Below are 25,099 nucleotides of genomic sequence, written 5' to 3'. Positions count from 1 at the left end.
GATGCAATAGATTGCGTGTGTGTGTTCATCTAACTAATTTGCATCTATTTCCTGTTTCTTTACAGCCTCTGTACAACCAGCCCTCTGATACTAAAGTCTACCATGACAACATTAAAACGTGAGTATTCGCTCTCTTTAAGCTCACAGTAAATAATGCTGATGGTTACTTTGACATGACCAATCAGATGTGTGGGAAAGGGATTGCACATACTAGATGATTAGTTCATCATCAGTTGTCCTTGTTTTTTTTTCTAGGGATGCACAATATATTGGTACCATGTTTGATTATTAGCCATTATTAGAAGTGTTTTTTTTTTCCCTACATTATTTAAGTAATTCTTTGCTGTCATTTAAGTTAATGCCTAAAAACACTAATAATTTGATTCAATGCAATCATTTAATAATATGATTAAATGTAATCTTTATGTTTAATTAATTTAGACAAAATAGTAATTTTGAAATTGGTTATAGGCCAAAAACTATTTATTGGTGGTTCATTATCTCAGAAATCTACTATCATGTATACCTACTTGTTCCTAGGGATGCACCTGGGATTCAGTATCGGCCGATACCGATCCGATCCGATCCGATATTCAAGTAATAAGAAAAGTGCTAAATTACCTAATAAACTGTATGCCGTATGCTGTAAGCCATAGTTCACTGACAAGCCACGCAATATCGCGTTCATTATCGAAGGCGATTCATCTGCGATATGAACGCGATATTGCGTGGCTTGTCAGTGAACTACGGCTCTGTCTATTAAATGCCGCTACATTTGAAAGCAGGTGATGGCGATTTAGCGGTAATCAGGGAACCGGCTTTACTGACGAAATGTGCGTGACAATCACATGCGATATATCGCCCAGCCCTAGCTGTGACGGTCGGCATGACAACTGGAGTGGAGTGTCACCAACAGTGTGTGGCGTGTATATAATATATAATCTAAAAGGTCGCGTTAACCGAGAATTTTCCGTCATTGATGGAATTTTTTTTAGCAGTGACGGAAAAAATCTGCAGCCTGTCCGTCATTTTGACAGAAATGAGGCTTAATTTGCTTGTAACTGTAATTCCTACCCCTGTCCAGTAGGTGGTGAGTGCGCTCCAGTGTGGCAGCAGAGCGCGAGTCCAGAACAAATTGAAAACGAAGCGTTTGATTACACACACCCAGTTTGTCCATTTTATTATATATTATATTAAAATACTTATGCTTACATAATTAAGTTTATAATCCGTTTTGTTTTAAATAGTTTGTTTTATTTTTCTTGCTGCTTGAATGGCTTTTCTGAGGTATATGTGACATTGTTTACAACACTGATTGAACTGACGTGATACAGATTTTGGTAAGCTACTGCAACTTTCAACATATTTTTTGCTTTTCATTCATGTTTATTTACTTCTGTAAAGTAGTAAAGAGGAAGAGATGATCGCGTTCACTCACGATCCTCAAAAAGTGTTGAGATGAGATGAAAACTGAAAAGTGACGCAGACTTTAACTTTTTTTCATAATACTTTCTTTTCATAATATAAATAAATGCATAGCCTAGGCCTTGTTTATCCTATTAGCTTGTGAATAAAAATGAAAATGTGGATGAAATCAGAAGCTATTAAATGTCTTATAATTAAAATATAGAAATTAAAATGATGCAGCAGCATAGGACAGAACAAAAAAAATGCTATTAACAATCTTTCATTGTGCAAAAGTATTATAATATGAACGGCTCCCATACAGAGCGGCACAAAGCGCTTATGTGCATCCCGTGTGCAGAATGATGCGCATGAAGCATCATGGAGTCACAGCGCTCCGCAGTAAAAAGTTCAAAGCACAAAGTGAAGATATATTGATGCGTATTGTATTACCGGTATCTTGATGAAGTATAATAATAGAAACATTGATTCATCTTGGAGAGAGTTTCATTGTGTTGACTGTCATAACCGAACGCGACACGCAGTCTGAATGCTGAATGGAGAATGACTGAGCCGCAGAGGGAGGCATTTACGTGAACTTTAATTTAACGACTTAAATATTTATCTGTACCTCAAATTAAACTATGGAATGGCTTCAGAACACTTGGAATATAGTGCACAGAGACTTTATGGTGCTTTTTTATGTTTTTGTGCCCTTTGTGGAGCTTAACAATAACACAGAATAGTACACGCACAGTATCAGATTTGGATCGGTCCCGTCCAGGCCGATACCTGATCCGGCAAAAATGGCAGTATCGGAGCCGATACCGACCTGAATATCAGATCGGTGCATCCCTACTTGTTCCGGGTCCCATTTAGGGCTTTCACAATATTAGAGGTTTGCTATGAAAATATCATGGTCAAAAAATTGTAATATTATAGAAATGTTGTGTACAGTCGACTCTGGCCCATTATCTTTTCACCGATGCTGACATTTATTTGTATGTTTGTTCTATTGTATTTATGCTATTGATCATAATTTCAATATTTGTTCTTATTTTATTACTGACAGTTTACTTGTCTTTAACAGTATTTGAAATTTATACGAGTTAGGCTAGTAGTTTTTGTTGTCACAACCGTTATGGATCAAAACAACAAGGTGTGTTCGATGCTCCGTGTGTGTGTCTGTGTCAGAGCATGCGAGCGGAGCGCGAGCTCAAACCAGAATACACTTGGTGACATGCTGGATCGAAAATATGTGAAAAGTTTTTTCTAGTCAGCTAGTAGTTGTTCATTTAAGCCATTAGTTGACTAATCACATTTATATTAATTTGATTTCTTAAATACTGGAGAGAATAAACCATAATAATTAGCATTTACATAATATAGGCTATATAACACTCAAGCGCACACATAAAGCTTGCCATAAAGAACCGTCAAAAGTAATGGTTATGAATGTGACAAAAACAGCAAGGAGACATTTTAATTGTTTATTAATAAACTAATGTTTTCTGAAACAGTGTCGGCTGCAAAGATGAAGTTGACATCACTGACTCTCATCATCTCCGTGGACGTGCTTAGAGAGAAAAATGCACATTTCATTCGAATTACATAATCAGAGAGTAGCCTAAGCTATTTCTTTTTGTTTTGAATTATTTTGTTAGACATTTCAAGATTTCTATAGATATATTTCTCCTATCTGTGAGGCAGTCAGCCTATACGGTGAGTTTCGGTTCATTTAGCCTATAAGACGCGCTCCACTTCAAGTGCAAGTGATCGCGCCGGCGCCTCCATGTCATGATTATATTTTCTGCTATATTTGCTTCTTATTTATTAAATTCAGGCAATTGGTTGATAAAACATTGATTAAAATTAAGAATAATTTATTTTTAGACTTATATTTAATATTGGGGGCATCCAAGTTAATTGACTTTTTTTTTTTTAAGTAACACAATAGTTACTTTCCCTGGTAATTAGTTACTCTTATAATGATGTAACTCAGTTACTAACACTCAGTTACGATTTGTGAGAAGTAACTAGCTAATTACTTTTTTTAAAGTAACGTGCCCAACACTGTTCAAAAGGATGGGATCAGAAAGATTTTTTTTATTTTTTTTTTTTTTTTTATTAATGTAATATTTTTATTCAGCAATGATGCATTGAGTTGATCAAAAGGGACAGAAAAGACATTTATAATATTACACAAGATTTCCATTTCAAATACTTTCTATTCAAAAAAATTCTGAAAAAAGTAGAAAAAAGTATCAGTTTCCAAAAGCAGCACAGCTGATATCAGCTTTGATAATAAGAAAAGTTTGTTGAGCACCAAATCAGCACATAAGAATTTCTGAAGGATCATGTGACACTGAAGACTGTAGTAATGATGCTGAAAATTCAGCTTTGACATCACACAAATAAATTACATTTTTAAAATATATAAATATAGAAAACAGATATATTAAATTGACATTTCTGTATTTTTATTCAAATAAATGCTGCCTTGGTGAGATCTTACTGAGAGCTTACTGACCCCAAACTGCACAGTAATGCAGATAAATGTGAACAAATACACACTTTGATGACGTTAAATTAATTTAGATGTTATTATATATTATTAAACTAGGAGTAAAAGTCATTAACATTTATTTTTCAGGTGCTTTTATCATGCTAGAGAGACAGTAACAGGAAAAGTGCCACAGAAAGGTGCCATAGTATGAGCTTGTACGGAGATGGAGATGAGGCAAAACGAAGAGAGTAGGGAGGGTTTTTAAAGAGTAAGAAAGTAAGCGCACTAACAGTTGTAAGTCAAGTGCTCATGGAAGAATTGTGTCTTAAGGCTTTTTTTTTTTTAATTAGAGAAGGATTCAGCTGTTCTGATGAAGTTGTAGGACTCAGAGGCCGTAATGTTTGTCTGTGGGCAGGTTGTGTATCAGCAGAGAGAGATCTTAAGTGTGCAGTGTTCGCTCCTTTTATGAAAGGGAATGTAAACAATATATATATATATTTTTTTTTTCTCCTGCAGGAATCAGATGATGAGGAAGAAGCTGATTCTGTTTTTCAAGAGGAGGAACCATGCACGCAAACAGAGGGTAAGTGTCTCTCTTTTGTGCAGTGGCAGAGAATTAATGTGTTTGAGAGAGTGTAAGTGCTCCTCCGTCAGGAGAGGTGACCGAAGTTACAGAGAAACTAGAATATTTTGTGGTAAATCAAGACTGGATTAAAGGGATAGTTCACCCAAAAATGAAAATTTGATGTTTATCTGCTTACCCCCAGCGCATCCAAGATGTAGGTGACATTATTTCTTCAGTAGAACACAAATGATGATTTTTAACTCCAACCGCTGCCGTCAGTCAGTCAAATAATTGCAGTAGATGGGAACTTCATCTATAAGAGTAAATAAAGCTTGCTTAGACAAATCCAAATTAAACCCTGCGGCTCGTGACGACACATTGATGTCCTAAGACATGAAACGATCGGTTTGTGTGAGAAACTGAACAGTATTTATATCATTTTTTACCTCTAATACACCACTATGTCCAACTCTGTTCATGACTCCTTTAGTGATGTCTGATCGCGCTCTGACAGTGGCAGTGATGTCTGACACTCATTGAAGTATATGCGCGAGACATCACTTCCGTTGTCAGAGCGCGATCAGACATCACTAAAGGAGTCATGAACGGAGTTGGACATAGTGGTGTTTTAGAGGTAAAAAATGATATAAATACTGTTTGGTTTCTCACACAAACCGATCGTTTCGTGTCTTAGGACATTAATGTGTCGTCACGAGCCGCAGGGTTTAATTTGGATTTGTCTAAGCAAGCTTTATTTACTCTTATAGATGAAGTTCCCATCTACTGCAATTATTTGACTGACAGACGGCAGCGGTTGGAGTTAAAAATCATCATTTGTGTTCTACTGAAGAAACAAAGTCACCTACATCTTGGATGCGCTGGGGGGTAAGCAGATAAACATCAAATTTTCATTTTTGGGTGAACTATCCCTTTAAACACACAATCCTGCGTGTCCATTTTCACACAATTTTATGTCTTTACAGACTATGCTTTATATATGACATTTGTTTGCACATACAAACACAGTCTGCTTTCATGTGTGGTACAAATTGCACTGTGCTTAGCAATCATACGTTTAGTTTTTGTTTGGATGTGTGGGGCAAATGTTTATAGTGCTAAACAGAGATAGTTTATGACTAATAAAAATGACTAATAAATAACAGATAATAATGATGTGTTGAGGGAATAATGATCAGAGTCATTTTATTTGCATAAAGTAATTCCATGTTGATCTCTGTACCTTATTGGACATGCCCTCATTTGCATATCAGTCAACTTTTACTTATGATTTATAGTTTGTCTTGTGTGTCTGAACTTGGTTAGAGGTCATTTCATGTCTCTTCAAAGCTGTTGTGATGCCCATAACTCTGTGTCCTTACCACATGTGACGCAATACAGCAACAAGATTTAAAAACTCTTAGGAGAACATGACATTTTGATGTTAACATGGTTTTGTTTTTGTGTAGCCCAGCCCAAATCTTATGTTTTAAATTCTGCTCTGCATATCAAACATTACATTTCTTCTGATTGGCTGTGAATGTGTCCCATCACAATTGAATGGTTTTTTTTTTTGTTTGTTTGTTTTTTTTGTTTTGTTTTTTTTGTGGACAGAAAAAAATGTCTTGTTACTGGAAAATTGTTGTATTGTATTGTTCTCTCTTTCTTTGTCTTTTGTAGTCCATTCAGGACTGTTGAATAGTGATGTTTTCGTTAAATCCTGTTCCAAAAAAAGCTGCACTAGCCGCAAGGAAGCATTTTGATTGCTGTTTTTTTTTAAATAGGTTTGTTCTCAGGAAGGTATAGTAGTTCAGTGCAATCACTTTTTAGTAGACTTGGTTGGTCAAGCCTGCTGGACCAAGAACAGTCAGAATTGTGATGTGGCCCAAAGCCAAGAGGAAGGTTAACTGTTCAGAGGGAGAAAAAAAAACACATTTTTTTGTTCAATGTACTGTAGAATAGACACAAGTCTCTCTGCACAGGTCTTCTTGTTGAACATCTTTGTTCTTGCTTACTCCCTTTCCTTGTATTTGGCTCTCTGTATCCTCCTTTGTCTCTTTCTGTCCTTCCTTTCAGCTTTATCTGACACTGCAGGCCAAGAATATTACAGAGAATACAAAGTTAATAGGATGGAATTAACAGTGCAGTTTATTTTCTGCTTTCCACAGTATTCTCAGTCAACATGCTGATCTATAGCCAGTGCATGCAGTTCTGTTCCTCAGAAGATTTTTGTTTTTTTGTTTGGTGGTGGTGGTTGGTGTTTTTTTTTTTATAAAAGAGAAAATTTAGGGCTGCATCAGTTAGTAAATAAGAACCAGAAATGTAAACAACTTTTGTATATCATGCATTTACATTTTAATAGAGTATGCGCATGCAGTACTTAATGTTATTGTATAATGATATATAGTATAATATACTATATACTATATAGTATTTAATGTTATTGAATAATGAATAAATAATTGCTTGATTACCAAAATAATTAGCTTGTTAGCTACATATTTGATAAGTTATAGGTTGTGTCAGCCTTATGTTCAATCAATTTGATCAGTTTTTCTGAGTGATTTAATTCAGTAATTTCAGTTATTGCACTTAAATATTTAGAAATGAATAAGTTCCCAAACGTCCTCTTATGTTTTTAGCAAAGACTTGATCGGATAGATTGACCAATTTAACGTCAAATTATTAAAATATAGGATTTTGTTTTATTTTGCAAAAATGTTTTTTTTCCTTAGGAGCAGAAAATTTGCCAGCGGTATGATGAGCTGATGACTGAGTGGGAGAAAAAAGTTGAGCGGATGGAGAACAACCCCCGCCGTAAAGCCAAAGAGAGCCGTACACGTGAATACTACGAGAGGCAGTTTCCTGAGATCCGCAAACAGCGCGAGCAACAGGAACGTTTCCAGAGGTCAGCCAGGCCCCCCAGCTTCCGTGATGACCCAATGAACGCTCTGTCATTCACACACATTCACCGGTATTGCTTTTCCCTGACACACTTGTGCTCTGTCCTGACTCAGCAGTTGGCCAATCAGCATTGAGGATCCTATGGGTGCTAGGGTCAGAGGTCAGGCTGTGATAGTTCCTCGTACAGAGGTCGCAGGGCTTCCCTGAATTACAGGGAACTCTTTCTGGAACACCACTAAAGCAGAACTGAAGAACATTTGCATACTATTGACCTTGATTCACCAAAAACACAGACTCTGTTGTTTTTGCTGATAGAACAAAAACTTATAAAGTATAGATATTCCAGTTTAACATTGCATAAGACTCTTTGGCCGTATTGATTTATTACTTTAGACCAGTTTACCAAAACAAGACTAGAGATGAGATTGGACTGGATTTTGAAGTTAACAATCCTATACTACACTGTTAAATATGGCTAAAAAGTCAATAATGAGGGTAATGTCATGTGGTTTAGTCAGTATGCCCACAACTGCTCTGACTAATTCAAAGTAATAATTCATGAGTTTAAGACGTTTTGGGTCTTTTTAAATAATTAGTTCGATTTACATACACTTTTAATTTCGGCTAAAGCTTAAAATCGTACCGTTTAAAGCAGGGGTGTCTAAACTACAGCCCAGGGATGAATTTCAGTGTGTGGTTTTATCTCCGGTGATCTAATTAGAGTACTTTTTAATGTAAATAAGAATAGAGTTCTAACTCAGTAATAATATTTAAATTTCACCCTTTAAGTTTTACAGATATTGTTTGTGTATTAAATTTACATCTGTGTCCTCAAGCTATTCTTCTGTCAGCTCAAGCTTTTGTCAAATCTGTCATATTTTAAAGAAACAAAACATATAATTTATTTTTATATATATATATATATATATATATATATATATATATATTCTCTATCTATCTATATATATATATACAGGTGCTGGTCATATAATTAGAATATCGTGAAAAAGTTAATTTTTTTATTGTCAGTTATTTTAAAAATTGAAACTTTCATTTATTCTAGATTCCCTACATGAAAAGTAAAACATTTCCAAAGTTTTTTTTAAAAAGAATTGTTGATTAGAGCGTACAGCTAATGAAAGTCCAAAATCCAGTATCTCAAAATATTAGAATATTTACATTTGAGTTTCATTAAATTACCATCCCTACAGTATAAATTCCGGCTATCTCTTGTTCTTTGAAACCACACTAATGGGGAAGACTGCTGCCTTGGCAATGGTCCAGGAGACAATCATTGACACCCTCCACAAATAGAGTAAGTCACAGAAGGTCATTACTGAATGGGGTGCCTGTTTACAGAGTGATGTATCAAAGCATATTAAATGCAAAGTTGACTAGAAGGAAGAAATTGGGTAGGCAAAGGTGCACAAGCAACAGGGATGACCGCAAGCTTGAGAATACTGTCAAGTAAAGCAGATTCAAACACTTGGGAGAGCTTCACAATGAGTCGAATGAAGCTGGAGTCAGCGCATCAAGAGTCACCACACTCGGACATCTTCAGGAAAAGGACTACCAAGCCACTTCTGAAACAGAAACAACGTCAGAAGCATCTTACCTGGGCTAAGGAGAAAAAGAACTGGACAGTGAACAGTGGCCGAAAGTCCTCTTTTCAGATAAAAGTAAATTTTGCATTTCATGTTGAAATCATGGTCCCAGAGTCTGAAGGAAGACTGGAGAGGCACAGAATCCAAGCTGCTTGAAGTCTAGTGTGAAGTTTCTGAAGTCAGTAATGATTTGGGGGGGCTGTGACGTCTGCTGGTGTTGGTCCATTGTGTTTTATCAAGTGCAAAGTCAATACAGCCATCTTCCAGGAGATTTTGGAGCACTTTATGCTTCCATCTGCTGACAAGCTTTATGGAGATGCTGATTTCCTTTTACAGCAGGACTTTAGCACCTGCCCACAGTGCAAAAACCACTTCCAAGTGGTTTGCTGACCATGATATTACTGTGCTTTATTGGCCAGCCAACATGCCTGACCCCTGAATCTATGGGATATTTTCAAGAGAAAGATGAGAAACAGTCGATCCAACAATATACAGATGATCTGAAGGCTCAATAGTGCCTCAGTAGTGCCACAGGCTGATCACTTCCATGCCAGACTTCACTGATGCTGTAATTTGTGCTTAGGAGCAAGTCATTTGCTGTAAAATGTGCTGCCGACCAAGTATTGAGTGCACAAATGAACATACTTTAAAGAACTTGAACTTTTCTGTTTTGAAAATCCATTTTTTGATTGATCTTAGGAAATATTTTAATATTTTGAGATACTGAATTTTGGACTTTCATGAGCTGTACGCTCTAATCATCAAAATTAAAAAAAAAAACTTTTAAAATGTTTTACTTTACATGTAGGGAATCTAGAATATATGAAAGTTTCATTTTTAAAAATAATTTACAATAAAAAAAATGAAGTTTTGATGATATTCTAATTATATGACCAGCACCTGTGTGTGTGTGTGTGTGTGTGTGTATGTATGTATGTATATGTATATGTATATGTATGTATATATATATATATATATATATATATATATATATATATATATATATATATATATATATATATATATATATACACACACACAATACACACACATAAGGAACCAGCCCCCAGATGTGTCCACAACATCGAATCTGGCCCCCTTTTAAAAAAAAGTTTGGATACCCCTGATTTAAAGGATTAGTTCATTTTAAAAATAAAATTTGAAAGTGAACTTTCAAAGTGCGTTTGTGTAAAAAAAAAAAAAAAAAAAAAAAAAAAAAAAAAAACAATTACATAAATTTAAAAAAAATCCATATTTAAACAAGTTATGAAGTAAAATATCTAGCTTCTGCCAGGCCGCCTTCCGTATTCAAATTACGGGAAAAAAACGGAACTGGTGTCGCGTCAGTTAAGCGTTTTCCGTAAGTTGAATAGGGAAAGGTGTAGGACGTAGCGTAAGTTGTTGCTGTTGTTGTTGTTGTTGTTGTTGGTTTTTTTTTTTTTTTTTTTTAAACTGCATAAGTAAAATACTGAAGCCGCAAATTATGTCAAAATGTCCATCTCTGAGACTATCCTTGTAAACATTGTTTTGTATGGCTTAAATAACACACAAACAAAGAAAACTGATGTGTATCATTATATTGATTTTGCGTATTTCTTAAAGGTCAGCGCAGTCTTAAAGTGACAGGCTATTCTATCTTCTTTCTGTGTCATGAATGTTAACATACAAAATACAAAGAGAAAATCACTTTTGCAGCTTTAAAACAGAATAATTATATTCAATTTATACAGTGAAGACTATACATTCAATTTATACAGTGAAGACTATACAGTGTTATTTTACATTTATTTATTTTGTGTACCTGAAGACTTACCTGGAAAATATAAAGCACTCTTTATTTAATTTAAATCACCCCAATAATTCTAGAATTATTCGTTCTTTCCAAACAAGAGCTATTCAAGTAATCTGGTGAATTTATTTCATATTGCAATTTATATTGCAGAAAACCAAAATATCGTAATGTCAGTTTTTTCCAATATCATGCAGCCCTACTTTAAGCACTCCTAAAAAAAAAATGCACATTTGAGAACCATTAGTGGAAGTGAATGTCATAAATCATTTGGTTATAGCCATTGTTGAAAAATAGATCCACTGAATATGAATCTTGCTTCTCAACCCTCTGCAAGACCACGTCAGACCTTTTATATATTTATATATAGTATATATAGTTCTGGCAATTTGTGTGTTCCCCTAAATTATTTTTATCACCCCTCATAAAGGTTGCAGGACTTATGTCTATAGTTCTGTTCATTCAGATCAAGCCATCCAACTTTACTCAATGCTGTTTGCCTTTCTTGATTGTTTAGATAAGCCAGAGTATGTAGCTATTGTTGCTGGAACAGTCTCTAAACCAAAGAACTTCAGAACTCCAGAGCTCATGAATAGACCCAGAGGAATCTTGCCAATAGCTGTAACCGCTGCTTCAAAGGCTTTTTGTGGGAGAAGAAACAGGGTGGGACTCTGGTCTTGTTGCTTGCTTGGGAAAGCGCCGTTACAGAGACAACAAAGCCAGGAACAGCGAAATGCTCTCTCTAACCATGCTTCATCCTTCCCGTCTTTAGGGTAGGCCAGAGGGGGACAGGCCTGTCTGCCACCATCGCAAGAAGTGAACACGAGATATCTGAGATCATTGACGGCCTCTCTGAGCAGGAGGTAAACTACTAGTTTTACTATCTGATGTATAACCTGAAATAAACTCTGATCCATACAGAAAAAGATGACTGGGGGTTTACCCCAAGTACAGAAAGTGTGTTAGCCAGAGTTTTAGAGCTTCACCCAGATGAGTAGCAGGTAAACATACATCCCAGCCTTTTCCCATACATCAGACTTAATTATTTCCTATGAGCCACTGAATTATCACATAGCCAATCTATGCAGCATAAAATTTGACCTACTTTGCACCTTATTTTGGATAAGATCCTCCCACTTAGACAGGAAACAGAGGGACTAAAGAGGCGGAGACTGTTCACGTCTTCACACTAGGAATTATGCGTTTCAGTGTCAACACTATTAATGCTACAATCAATCTGCAGCGCTCAGGTGGTATAAGTCAGAGCTATCAGAAAATTCTCGTAATTATGGTAATTTTGACATTTTACAAAACCACTTTAATTTCTAACAATAACTGTAAATAAATTGTTGACATTCATTATTATTGTAATGTTATGTGCTTGGCTTTGGAGAGAGCTCTGAAAGAGGGTGGAATCTTTTCCCCTTTTATGCTTTCAAAGCTAGCTTGCTATTGCTACCCTCTGAAAAACTGTACATCCTAGCTTTAAGGACAGCTTATTTAAAAGAGACTCGTTCAAACAGTTGGTGTTGGTCCAATGTTCAAAAAGCGCCAAAGAAATTAGCAGTAATATGAGTAGACTTGTGATCATAAAAAAAAAAAAAAAGTAGGCCTACTGATTATTTCACAGACAAATTTAAGAAAACAAAGTGGAGTGTACAGTTGATGAAAACCATTCCTACTTCCGTAAGTTGTTGCAATCGGATAAACCGATTGGAGCTTGTCTTATTGGCGCTTGTGATTTTTCGCAAGTAACAAGTTTTGTGTGCAGCATGCATCAGACTATTAGTAAATGAACTGAGGGTGACCCATGGGTGTGCTGTCGGAGGCTGAGTCTAGAGTAATGTAAACAAGTGCTGCAGACCCGTTCTGGATCTCAACACCTTTTTGTCTCTCTCAGAACAATGAGAAGCAGATGAGGCAGTTGTCCGTCATTCCTCCCATGATGTACGATTCCGAACAGCGAAGAGTGAAGTTTATCAACATGAATGGTCTGATGGATGACCCAATGAAGGTCTACAAATCCCGCCAGTTCATGAATGTCTGGACCGAACACGAGAAGGAGATCTTCAAGGAAAAGTGAGTAAATGTGGCTTGTTTTGACGTGTTGAGTGAGAGTGTGCTTCATTTTGTCAACTTTGTCTCTTCTGTGGTGCAGGTTTGTGCAGCATCCAAAGAACTTCGGGCTGATCGCTTCATTTCTGGAGAGAAAGGTGGGTTTTCTTTTTTTGTGATTCAGTTTAGTATGGTGGACTGCTGTGCTGTCACACCCAGAACTGGATGTTCACCAGTGGATGTTGGAACTGAAGCACTGTATAACAGCTTTACTGACTCTGATCACACTTCCCCACCTACAGACAGCATTTTTTTGTCACATTAATGGTATTTTCTTTTCAAATTCAAGCCCAAGTGATGCAGCTGTATTTATATTTTCTCTTTCCCTGTGCACAGTGTGTGTCTGATTGTGTGCTCTACTATTATTTGACTAAGAAGAGTCAAAACTATAAAACTCTTGTCAGAAGAAATTTTGGAAATCGTCGACGAAGGAATCAGGTATTTAAAAAAATCCCCTTTTTCCTCCTTCACTTATGCATGGATATGTGTGGACATGTTACATTTAAAAATCACATCTGATGTTCATCCATCATCAGTTGAGCTCTTTGCATTGGGATGCAATTAGGGCTGGAACGAAGCGTCGATTAGTCGATTTGTGTAAAATACGTTGATTCGTCACGCTATTTATGTTCCCTTATGATGCCAGCTCCTGGGCATGGTGGAAATTAGCTGTTATTACAAAAATATCGAGCCCGAAAGCCTAAAGTGTAGAAATTTTTAAAACAGAGACAGAATAAAATGGTGCTCTGCACGCTCTGTAAAAGCGAAAAGGCAAACCACAGCAGCACAACTTCTATGCAGGAGCATCTGAAAAGAAAGAAAACATCCTGGGGCTCTCTTACCTCAAGACGACAGCGTAAGTATTTGGACTATTACAGTGAAATTTTACACAGCACTAGAATGCTGTTTTCAGTCTAATATTTTGTGCTTAATGTGGCTGTGATCATACAGCATTCTGCTTTTTATGAGCTGCCGCGGCTGCGAGGTGCGTGGCTCAAACATACTCTCTGCAACTGGTTACAAAGCATTTAACTCTGTTATTGGTTATTTAAAATATCTAATGGATGAACTTGCGCCTCGATTGGAATCATTTATTTAATCACGCGCTGTCAGTTGTGGTAAAACTTCACGTTTTATGGACACCGCCATGGTTCACACTGTTGCTATGGTTACCGCTATGGTTAGTTAGAGTGCGGTTGTGATTAATCAGTTAAAACAATAATTGTTTGTTCCAGCCCTAGATGCAGTATTTCACACAGGAAGCTCTGTTGCACATTTTGTAATCCAAAATGCAAAATTATGGAAAATTAGCATACTGTGCACAGAATGCAATGCATACTGTAAACTGCAGCAATAGTAAGATTAGTGTGGTAGTATGCTTTTGAACATAGCCTTTTATGAACATAGCGTTTATTTTTTTTAGCAGACCATTATTGTGGATTTTTGATTATTGTGGCTCTAAATTACTGCATTTGCATCAACTTTTTGTAGAGTTTTTCGTAGAGCTGTGGTGTTGTGCAGTAAATATCTACTAATAATTGGTTATGTACAATGTTCCCTCTAAGCTCTAAGAAAGAATAATTGCCGCGCAGAGGACAAAAATCATGTGTGGGAAAATCCATTCGATTGTAGTTTAAATGAGACATAAGCGCAGTGCTCTTTAGAGTTATTGTCGCTATAGAGTTAGAACAGGTTTACAGGTTTCATAGAAAGAGAACGATGTGAGCGTGTGTGAGCTGGCTGGCCATGAGCCAAATCAGTCGTGGTAAGAATACTGTTATGTTTGCGGAGTAAATACCTCAATACGAGAGAGGCAACGCGAAACCAAAAGAAATGTGAAATAAAACGTCATGTTTTAATGAAAAGTGGCGGAAATAACGGATGATGGGCACAGAATGAACAAAACTCTGTGACATTTACAATCACACACCCACCACAGGTGAAGCGTGCAAACTCAAAATACATCAGTGATATACCTCAGTTTAAATAGATTATCGTGTGTGATGGTGGTGTGGGTTTCAGGGATGTACAGATAACTATAAAAGAGTTAACGTTCACTTTTCTTAAAAATATTTAGCTATCAGATCTGTTTAAATGCTTCAGTTTTCATATTATAATATATTACAACAAAATGAAGCATTTAAACTGATATAATACTGTATATCAGTTTAAATCCTTCAAGATTATAATATATTTTATTATATTATAATGTAAGCCTAATAAAAAAATTGATCTCACAAGGGGATTGTTTAGGGCTCCTTGCCACTAAAAATCTTGAAACCTCCTGGTATAGAAAATCTGGGAAATTCATTAAGCAATAAACATGTAATTTTGATGGTTTAACACTGTCTGTTGCTAATAATTTACAAAACCATACCATAATGTGTACAAAAACACATTATGGTTGTCCCAAACCATCAGTGTAACTGCTTATATTATTATAAAGAATTTAACTTTCCCGCAGGAGATTTTTAAAGGATTTTTTAATAGAATTTCTTGGTAAAGACTGGTACAGTTAACAAAGCAATGTGAAAAAAATCTCAAGTAACCTAAAATGTGCTTAATTTAGTGACTGAACTGCTGTCATATTTGTTTTCAAAAATATGATTTAATATATCACTAAGTTACATCAAGGGTCAAATAAAATAGAAACGGCACATTAAAGTTAAATGTTACAGTTGCATAATAAAACCTTTTTTTTTTTTTGCGTGTGTGTGTTTAGGTTTATTGTACAGGTCTGATATAAAGAATGTTTTTGCCCAGGTGGCCACAATGACATTCACTGAAATACAGCATTTTGAGTAGTTTTTTTTTTTTTTTTTTTTTTTTTTTTTTTTTTCTTGTGAGAAAATGGCAGAAATAATGCAAAATTGCAATCTATTATGTGGGTATTCGTTGACTTTGCACTCGTTTTTGTTCATCCATTCATTCTCACAAACAAGGACTGTTTTGAGATGCTGTTTTAGTACACAAGAAGACCCCTAGTGTTCAGTATGCACTGTTACAACATCTTAGTCTCAGTCTGAGGAAGCCTGTGAGTGTTTTGAAATGGCTCTGTTTTGAATGGGGTTTTTTTTATTATATAAGAAGGGGGTGTGTTTGAATCATGCTTAATGTGAGGTTGTGTGTTTTCTTTTTTATGAGAGGGTGTGTTTTGTGGTTGTTTTTTACGTTGTTGATGCTGTCTCTCATAAGAACTCGGACCGTGTGTGTGTGTAGGTTATCAGGCAAAAATGCATCTGTGCTTTTAGAGTCTCTTTCTTGCTCTCTCTGATTTATGGAGGGCTGCACAGCTTTCCAGGAATCTGTTTTATCTGTTTGGCACAGCCAAGAGGCTCCATGCTGCTGTCAGGGACCACAGAGGGAAAGGATAAGAACATGAGAGTTTCAGACTCTAGCTTTAAAGCTGTTTGAGTGCAGTAGCTGCAGCTTCTCACTTTCACATGCATATACCTAAACGCTGTGTTTCATTGAGGGTGAAATCTGGCCCTGGCATCCAGACCAGGTTGTCTCATCGGGACATTGACAAAATATTTAAAGTAAACATCCAACTGAAATTTGCGCCATTTCGTTTCTTAATCTGTGTTCAAGGTCTTATTTTATTTTATTCATCAGTACAGGTTTTAAAGAAATCAAACTTTCATCAAAATCAATTGTGCTTCCTGTGAAAGAACCTTCCTTTTCTCCTGACGTCACCTAGGCAGCACAGGATATTGGTTAATCACATTTACCCAAGCTATTTAGGTGTTGTTTTAAGCTACTGTTGTAAGTAAAAGTAACCAATCTTGAAATCTTGCCAATAGTTAATGTGGTCATTTAAATACGATTAAGTCTAATGTAATAAGAGAAACAGTGTCACAATGTTTTTGAGGAAGACCTTGACCTTCAGCCTCCATGACCCAGTCAAAAAGTTTGTGTTTGTGGGGAAGGGACTATCTATATTATGGAAGTAAAATGGGTTATTAATGCAATATCATTTTAACTTTTTAAAAACAGACATAATTGGGCATTTTACCTGTTTTACATTTGGTTCTGCATATTTGGCCTGTTTCATCACATTCACCTGTGATTGTGAAAGATAAAGATTCAAAATGATTTGACAACTGCAAAACATGGATGATGAATTTTAGGGCATGGTTAATAATGTATGCCATTCCATTTCATTATGTTATTATTACTTTGAACTTGAATTTAGGTATATAACAACCTAGATTTGTTTCACAGAAGAAAGTAAGTCATACAAGTTGGGAATGACATGAGGGTGATTAAATGATGACAGAATTTACATTTCTTGGTGAGCTAGCCCTTTTAATAATGATTTAAAGAATGGTAGTCTGTGAAACTGTATGGTTTAACCAAAAAAACAAACAAACCAAAAAAACTTTATCATATTATTGCTCAGTGAAATATTGTAATGTCTGGTATTTTAGGGTGACATGGATATCACAATGTAGTCTTGCTAAGCACTATGTTGGGGGTTGTTGGTATTCTCAGTATTCTGCTTTCAGAGTGTGTGAAGTACTACAGAGTAAAGACATTGGTATTTTGGTATTGCAATCTGGTCATTTAATTTAATGAACAATATTTCAAAAATCGTTCTTCCACTGAATCCTTACTCGTATCTCTCTCCTGGTCTGTTTTCATGGGGGTGCTTTAAAACTTTATTTTCTCTCTTTTCCTTTACTTGTAATACCTGATAACATCCTTAACCGTGAGAATGTTTTAAAGATACTCTATTGACCAAATGCCAGTGTTGTAGTACTCAAGACACGGACACGGTCTTGGTCTTGTCATGAACTCGTGTGCATATTGATTCGGAATTGACTCGTACTCGAACATATTAGGAATCGGACTCGTTCCCGAGACCATTCGAGTCCCATTCAAAATATTTAATGACTATTAGTGTGTGATAATGTTTGGGGGCAAATAGCAATGATAATATTGTGGTCAATAAAACAAAATGCATTTAAATTATAATTAACATGACAATGTGTACAATAGTAACGAATCACTCAAAAGTCGTAAAATTCCTATTATTCTTACATATCCGTCAGTGTGAGGCGTTGCCATGTGTTGCGTGCGTGTGCGACTGACTGATTTTCCTCAATCTGTTCGAAACCTAGGCTCTCGAGCCATATATGGTTCTTGCTCTGAGTGCCTATGGCTCGACGGAAGAAAAAAATAAACCAAACAATTTTTTTCCCATCAATAATCAAAGCTAGTATTTAATTAAAAATCTATTTATTATATATTTTAAAATTCTACATAATTCACCAATGCCGGTTTGTCATGTATAACACCCCAACCAATCGTGATCTGGCACAAGTAGTTCAAATTTCATTGGTAAACGTGAAGTGGAAATTACATGGACAGATGAGCGGTTTCATCGGTTTGTCTCATTTTATAAATCAAATTGCATCGCTGACAAAATGGATGTTAACTGACTACAAAGCCAAAAGTCGTGTTCAATTCATTTAGTGTTGATACACCGTTTACTATTTGATGAAACTATCATAGTTAATGAAGCCAAAGTGCCATCTACAGGCCTATTATGTAAAGTGTTGTCTGGCGAAATGGTTACATGAAAGGACTTTATTACATTTTTGATAATTATTAGCTTATGTGGCATTATGAAATAAGTCTCTTATGCTCATCAAGCCTGCATTTATCTAATCAAAAACAGCAATATATATTTAAAAAATATTATTACAATTTAAAATAATGGTTTTCTATTTGAATATACTTTAAAATATAATTTATTTCTGATGCAAAGCTGAATTTTCAGCATCATTACTCCATTCTTCAGTGTCACATGATCCTTCAGCAATCATTCTAATATGCTGATTAATTTTCAGAGTTGGTAAGCGGAAACAGTTGTGCTTCTTAATATTTTTTATAACATGCTGTGATCCTTTTTTTTCAGTCGATTGATTTAAAATCTTAATTTAAAATTGTTAAAAATAACAGCATTTATTTAAAATAGAAATCTTTTCTAACAAATTACCTTTACCTTACAAATTACCTTTATTTTTTAAACAAATATCACTCTAAGTAAATAAAATACAGTCTACATGCCATGGTATATTTGATTAGTATGGTGCCAATTTTATTGTTTCCACCAAACATTTACATATTCTTTTAGGTCTTTAAATTTCTTTTGGTCTTGTCTCAGACCCAATCTTATGTGAACTTGAACTTGGACCAACTCCAACATCTCTGGTCTCGGTTTCGACTCGGACTCGAATGAGCTGGTTTCGACTACAGCACTGCCAAATGCCATATATTTTTATAACAAAGCATTTTGAATTATCCGTAAATGGTTTTTAACATTCGGTGAATGCTAAGTTAACCCAATCTCTGTTGAAGTACAAGTGATATATCTCGAATATTATCATACATATGAGATGAGCTTCTACACGGCCTGTCTAACTTGATTAGCCCTCTGTCGCCTATGTGTGAGAGCAGCTGCTGTATGGAATCGGCATTAATTACAGCTATATTTCAGCCTATCTAAACAGCACAGACAGCGCTGGATAAGAGCGTGTGTAACAGAGGACTTCTGTGAACACCGCTGCCATGCTGATCACAAGCTGAGCATGTGTCTTTGAGTCAGGAGTTGAGCTGCAGTAATGAGGAGATGATCTGATCTTTTCCACTCACACTGCCTGACCCTTCAGCCACCAGTAGCCCCAGGTGCTTTCTGTGAGAAGGCGTATGCGCAGCTGTTTTCGTTTGCATGCGCTGCCGTAAGTGTTTCCTGGTGTCTCTTTAGCTACCTGGATATATACAGCGCAGTCATAGTTTCCTCTGCCACCTGTTGTGATTCTTACGTTTACATACTGATTAAAAAGAGAGGGCAAGCAGGTTCATTTTTTTATCTTATCTTTAAAGCGGGCTCTGTGTGCTTGTGTGTGGAGTAGGGTCTGTTAACCGAGCTCGTCTGTGTGTGGGTGGAGTGTATGACCCTTAGAGACCCATAAAAGTGTTTGTGTCAGTCGAGTTCGGCTTACGTGGAGTTCTGAACGCTGTTCCAAACAAACTTCTACGCAAGCTTTCTTTTCCCAGAGTCCCCTGAGAATGTTTTAGAGAAAGAGAGGGCGAGAAAAGGCAAGAAGGATATGCATAAGCGGGAAGAACCAACTTTTATTTCTTTTTCTCTTTGTTAAACTGGCAGCCCGTGAGTTCTTCTGTCCCTCCAGAGTTTTTTCGGAGAAAGAGGGAGGGTTGGAGAATGTGTGTGTGTACGCGAGACACCCCTTCTGAGCTGCGCAGTGGTATGTGCCGTTTGCTCTTACACCAGTGAGAAAGTTGTGGAGCAGCTTGCTGTGCCAATCAAAATCCTGACGGGGCTGGGTTAAGATCGGTCAGGCTCCTCTCCCCTCCACCCCGCGGGGATTACCTGGGCTGACCCTAGCACCCAGATTAGCTAGCGCTCGCACACATTTTTGTGTGTGCATGAGTTGGAGATGCCACTGCTTCTTTAGCAGGCTCAAACAACCCCGTGGCACGCTTTCTCGGAATATGCGCCATTGATCTGTCGAGCTGGGTCCCGCAGCTGAGGATCTGATCCAGCGCAACGGCGCTGTCAGGCTGCCCGAGGCGCGCTCTCCTGCTCAGCCTGTTCCTGTCACTAACTCTGGCCTTGGCTGCACAGCATTCTGGGATATATAATGGGATGAAAAGGACATTCATGAGGAGCAGATAAACGTAGATGAAGGTACCTTATTGAATGAGTGAAGGAAATGGCTGTTTGTGGAGTAGTTTTTGTGTGGGTTTGGAGGCTGTTGCGATTGTTTGTGGAGATTGCTTTTGCTTAGTGGTGTAAGCTATGGTTGAAGTTATTCATTTATTCATAATATGTAAAAGGACATTATGTATATTTTGTGTTAGTAGTTATAATAATAATAATAATAATAATAATAATTTATATTTAGTATATTATTTCATTTATATTATTATTTAAATGTATTATTTTATATTATTATTATCACTTACTGTCATTATACCAATATCTATAGAGTGCATTTATAATAGTTGTGTGTGGCTGTGGTTAGCTTGGATGTGCTGTTGCCTGGGTGACACCTACAGGACGGGAGGTGTGCTGCTAACAAATTTTAGCGCAATTGTTCATACATCTCCTGAAGACAAAACAAAGGCATAGAAGATTAAAAAAAAATCCAATTTGAGGATTTAGTTTTTTTATATTGTTGACGCTCAATTTTGTTTCAATGTTATGCTGTTTATTGTTTCTTGGCCTAGTCTTCTCTCCCTCCTTTTCTTGATTGGATTATTTGAGTTTTGTTGTAGCTTATTGTCTTTCCTGTTTGTTCATTTGGCTTTGAAAACAATGATACTATTTTTACTGAGCTTTCCATGTGCTACAGTTGCATCTTTCATGACACGTTTTTTTCAGAGTGATAATCAGCCACCAGTTTCTATTCCTATTGCATTTGTCATTATATATCAAGTCAATTTTGTTTTGTTGGGAATTGAAAAACTTTCAAATAGTTTTGATGTTTTGTGATATGAAACAAATGGAGAACGCTTCAGTACTTATTTGTAGTGCAGGTTATGTTAACCGCTGCTTCACCTCTGTCACAGAATGTCACAGATACAGAATGAAGTGTGTCCAAAGGTTGACTGTAAAGCTAAAGTTTCCAATAAAAGATAAGGTAACATTAGAATATTGACAGTAGATTAATATTTAATTATTGCTTCCTCTGCCTCTATGCACTTAACCCTCTGAGACCCAAATAATTGATGTCATTGATATATTTTCTGTATCTTCCTTGAAAAGAAAAGTACTGCCTATTAACGTAGTTTGTAAAAACAATGAATATTTATTCAAATGTTTTGATCTTGCAACCTTTATTTGGCCGTTCTATGTGGTTAGTGTGCAAGACTTGCACTTAGTGTTCTTTAATCGTAACCGATTATAAAAACCATGGTGCGTGTTCCTACACATCCAGGACATCCTGCATTCTGTTCTTTTCCATTGTGCTCCAGCTGTTTTTGAACACAAGAATGTGTCATGTGAAAATCTCTAATTAACCTTACACCAGCCATAAACTCACAATGAAATCAAAATTGACTAATGGTTTTTTTTCTTTCTTTTTTTTTTTTTCTTATGGAATATTTTGGTGTTTATTCTAAATGATTTATCTATGCACAATTTTTTTTTTATTTTTATTTTTTTTATAAATCATTTGCCTTCATAATCTTTAAAAAAAAAAAAAAAATCTCTTGCAACGACATCTTTTCTCCTCTGTGATGTTTTTTGGCAAGGGGGCGGAGCAAAGTGTCAACATGAGATCACAACAATTGCAAACAATTCAATCATTTCCTGTAGGACAAAATCAATTCCTGCACTACATTTTTTTTTCTTTTTTTCTTCGAGAAACCATTTCACTTAGATACGTCACACACAATAGGGAAGAAAAGACTTTCACAGCTTAGGTTTCATGATGATTTTTAAGACTGATCAGTCAGCCCACAAGAAGTTGATGTTTGAAAATGAAAATACTGTTTATCACGTTCCTGCTTCCAACCTTCATCGGCCCCCGGACAGTCTAAAAGGGTGTTTTGTTGTTGTATTACTACACTTCACTGACAACCTGTATATTACCTGAAAATGCATAGAGGCATTTTCAAGTTTAAAAAGTTTATAAAGAATCTTTTCCACTACACTAGAAGGCTGAAGCATCATTTTGTTTATTTCAGAGCTCTTACACATTTTAAAGTTTCATTAGGCTATATCAGCAATCATTTAGAATATACTTTCATATTTGATTCCAAACAGTTATAAATGCTGTCAGAATACAGTGACCATGTTGTGTGACTTCTTGTGGCACGCTTGGAGATTGTAGTTGTAAATGTTACAGTCACAATTTTTGATTGTGAGTTGCTGTTGTGTAGTTTTTACCAACATTTATTAAAACACGGGTATTATTTGATAGCTTTAAAGAGCTTTTGAATTTTTGCTTCAGGGTCAAAGTAACTCTGAAGGTTAAAGTAAAATTAGTAAAAGAGAAAGACCTCTTTATCTGCTTTGTGCAAACCTGTTAATACCCATGATTATACAGTCAGCACAGGAATGAGTAAAATCTTGCCTTTACATCAGGGCTTGAATCTTCAAGTAGGACATGAACAGAAGCTTCTCTGTAGCGGTTTTATTTTAGTGTTATTCATATACTGTTATAGTTTGCATTTATATTTTGAATTAGTTTTTATTTTTCTATTTTTAGGTAGGGCTGCACAATGATTAATGGTGTCCAAAATAAGTCTGTGTTTGCTTAATATATGTTTGTGTTCTGTGTATAATTATTATGTATATATAAATACACACACATACGTGTATATTTAAGAAAAATTTTATATTATTTATAAAATATTACTTAAATACATACATTGTATGTGTGTGTATTTATATATACATAATTATACACAGAGCACACACACATATTACGTAAACACAGACTTATTTTGGACACGATTAATTGTTGTGCAGTCCTATTTTCAGGTTTCATTTTAGTTTGAGGTTAAGTGCTTTTGTTGTGTATTTTGTTGTTTTTATTATTTTTAATATTTCTATTTTATTTATTTTTTGTTTTATTTTAAGAGTTGTAGTAATTTTAGTACTTTAAAAAAATCAGTTGCCAAAACAACATTTCTAATTTTCATTTAATGTTTCCATCCAATATTTATTATTTATATCAATATTGTTTTAGTTTTTTTGTTAATGTTTATATCTATAAGACTGCTTTATAGACACTAGGGATGGGCATTTTTCCAAAATATTGTATTCGAATATTTGGGCTTGTAAAAAATGAATATTTGAATATTTGTTTAATTAAATGATGTTAAATGAGAAAGAAAATATATATATTTTTTTTATTTAATTCATCAAGATTTTGTAACCATTTCTGAACAAGCTTACAATTAGGCAATATACACAACAAGCTTACGTTATATACTTAAGCTTACGTTTCTTTTAGTTCAAAGCATTAAACAGTATATGCAAACAAAAAAATCTAAAGAACAAAAGCATAAAGAACGGGAAAAACGCTGATAAAGCAGACAGCGCCAGTTATCGTACAGAATGTACATATACAGTATACTCGAGTCAGTATATGGTTATCGTTTTCACATGTTTCACATGTTCATGTTGAGAAAAACAATAATATCCACATGCTCTGGTGACAAAACGAGCTGCGCTGACAGAAGTTGCTGAGACAAAAAGATAACGGTGTGCTAAGCGAAGTTTCTAACAGCAGCATTTTGTGTTTTCTGTTCGTAAATATGTCTCCCTCGATGAAACTTGAAGTTTGTGTCTCGAAATCATTTTGCTATCAGATAAGTTAACTTCTCAGCTCACTCGGGGGTATAGCTGTGCTTACCTGTTGTGAATGCAGTGATGGACAGCTGTCTTTTCTCATTCGACTGGTGTTTTGATTTCATGTGCTTTCTCATTATGGTGGTGATATTATGATAACTCAGTTTCATTAATTCATTTGATCAAAAGTAATTCCTTTTTGTAAGATCACTTTTTTATTTAAGTAATTCCAAACTTCGCGAGGCAGACATCAGCATTTGACGATCAAATACAATAAACTTCTTACACGCTCCACAGCGCCATCCACTGCATATAGTTATAACTATATGTTATAACATAAAAATGAATTAGATTCACAAATAAATAAAATGAAATTTACAAATAAAAAAGTATCCACAAATATGTTTTCACTGTCACTGGCATTCATTTGTGAATTGCTTTTTGTACATTTGTGGATGGCTTCTGCTGCATTTGTGGATCACAGCACGCATTTGTGGATTTTGAAACATTTCTAGTGTCACGACGTGCACAAATCCACAAATAAGTGGACTCCACCCACCATCTACTTAAGCCAATCAGATAACAGCCATATTGCAGTGGCCAATCGTATCACGCTTTCTTTCCAACTAATCACATTTTGCTTGTTTTGCAGGGCACATTTGCCTTGAAAAAACTTAGCTCGTTCATCTGCGTTGTCTCAAATAGGAAGTATAAGGCCAATAAAATTGGTATAGTAAAAGATGGATTTTGGATTTTGGATTTTGGATTTTGAATCAGACTTCATAGTTTTTGATTGTAAAAGTTACTTACAGCATCCAAAATGACATATTTTTCAACATTGTAAGATTTTATTTGCATTAACCACTCAGACAACCCCAACTAC

The 25,099-nt window shown here is 35.7% G+C and overlaps 1 protein-coding gene across 18 annotated transcripts in view; it reads left to right on the top strand.

The window, feature by feature from the left end:
* Positions 1-25,099, top strand: part of ncor1 (nuclear receptor corepressor 1) — a 101,079-nt gene that overhangs the window by 26,705 nt on the left and 49,275 nt on the right. For 11 of the 18 annotated variants that reach the window (XM_048188300.1, XM_048188297.1, XM_048188296.1 and 8 more), the window contains exons 8-14: positions 66-118; positions 4,427-4,493; positions 7,208-7,446; positions 11,542-11,632; positions 12,670-12,848; positions 12,928-12,982; positions 13,221-13,322. In XM_048188300.1, coding sequence (XP_048044257.1) covers positions 66-118; positions 4,427-4,493; positions 7,208-7,446; positions 11,542-11,632; positions 12,670-12,848; positions 12,928-12,982; positions 13,221-13,322 — 786 coding nt within the window. Of the gene's footprint in view, positions 1-65; positions 119-4,426; positions 4,494-7,207; positions 7,447-11,541; positions 11,633-12,669; positions 12,849-12,927; positions 12,983-13,220; positions 13,323-18,952; positions 20,602-25,099 lie in introns of those variants that run through there. The other 7 variants (XM_048188314.1, XM_048188313.1, XM_048188304.1 and 4 more) reach the window with 2 other exon arrangements.

Source organism: Megalobrama amblycephala, linkage group LG4 (genome assembly GCF_018812025.1).
Source record: "Megalobrama amblycephala isolate DHTTF-2021 linkage group LG4, ASM1881202v1, whole genome shotgun sequence".
In the NCBI taxonomy this organism is placed as follows: Eukaryota; Metazoa; Chordata; class Actinopteri; order Cypriniformes; family Xenocyprididae; genus Megalobrama; species Megalobrama amblycephala.
The sequence above is the reverse complement of the archived record's forward strand: the minus strand, read 5'-3'. Positions and strand labels throughout refer to the sequence as shown.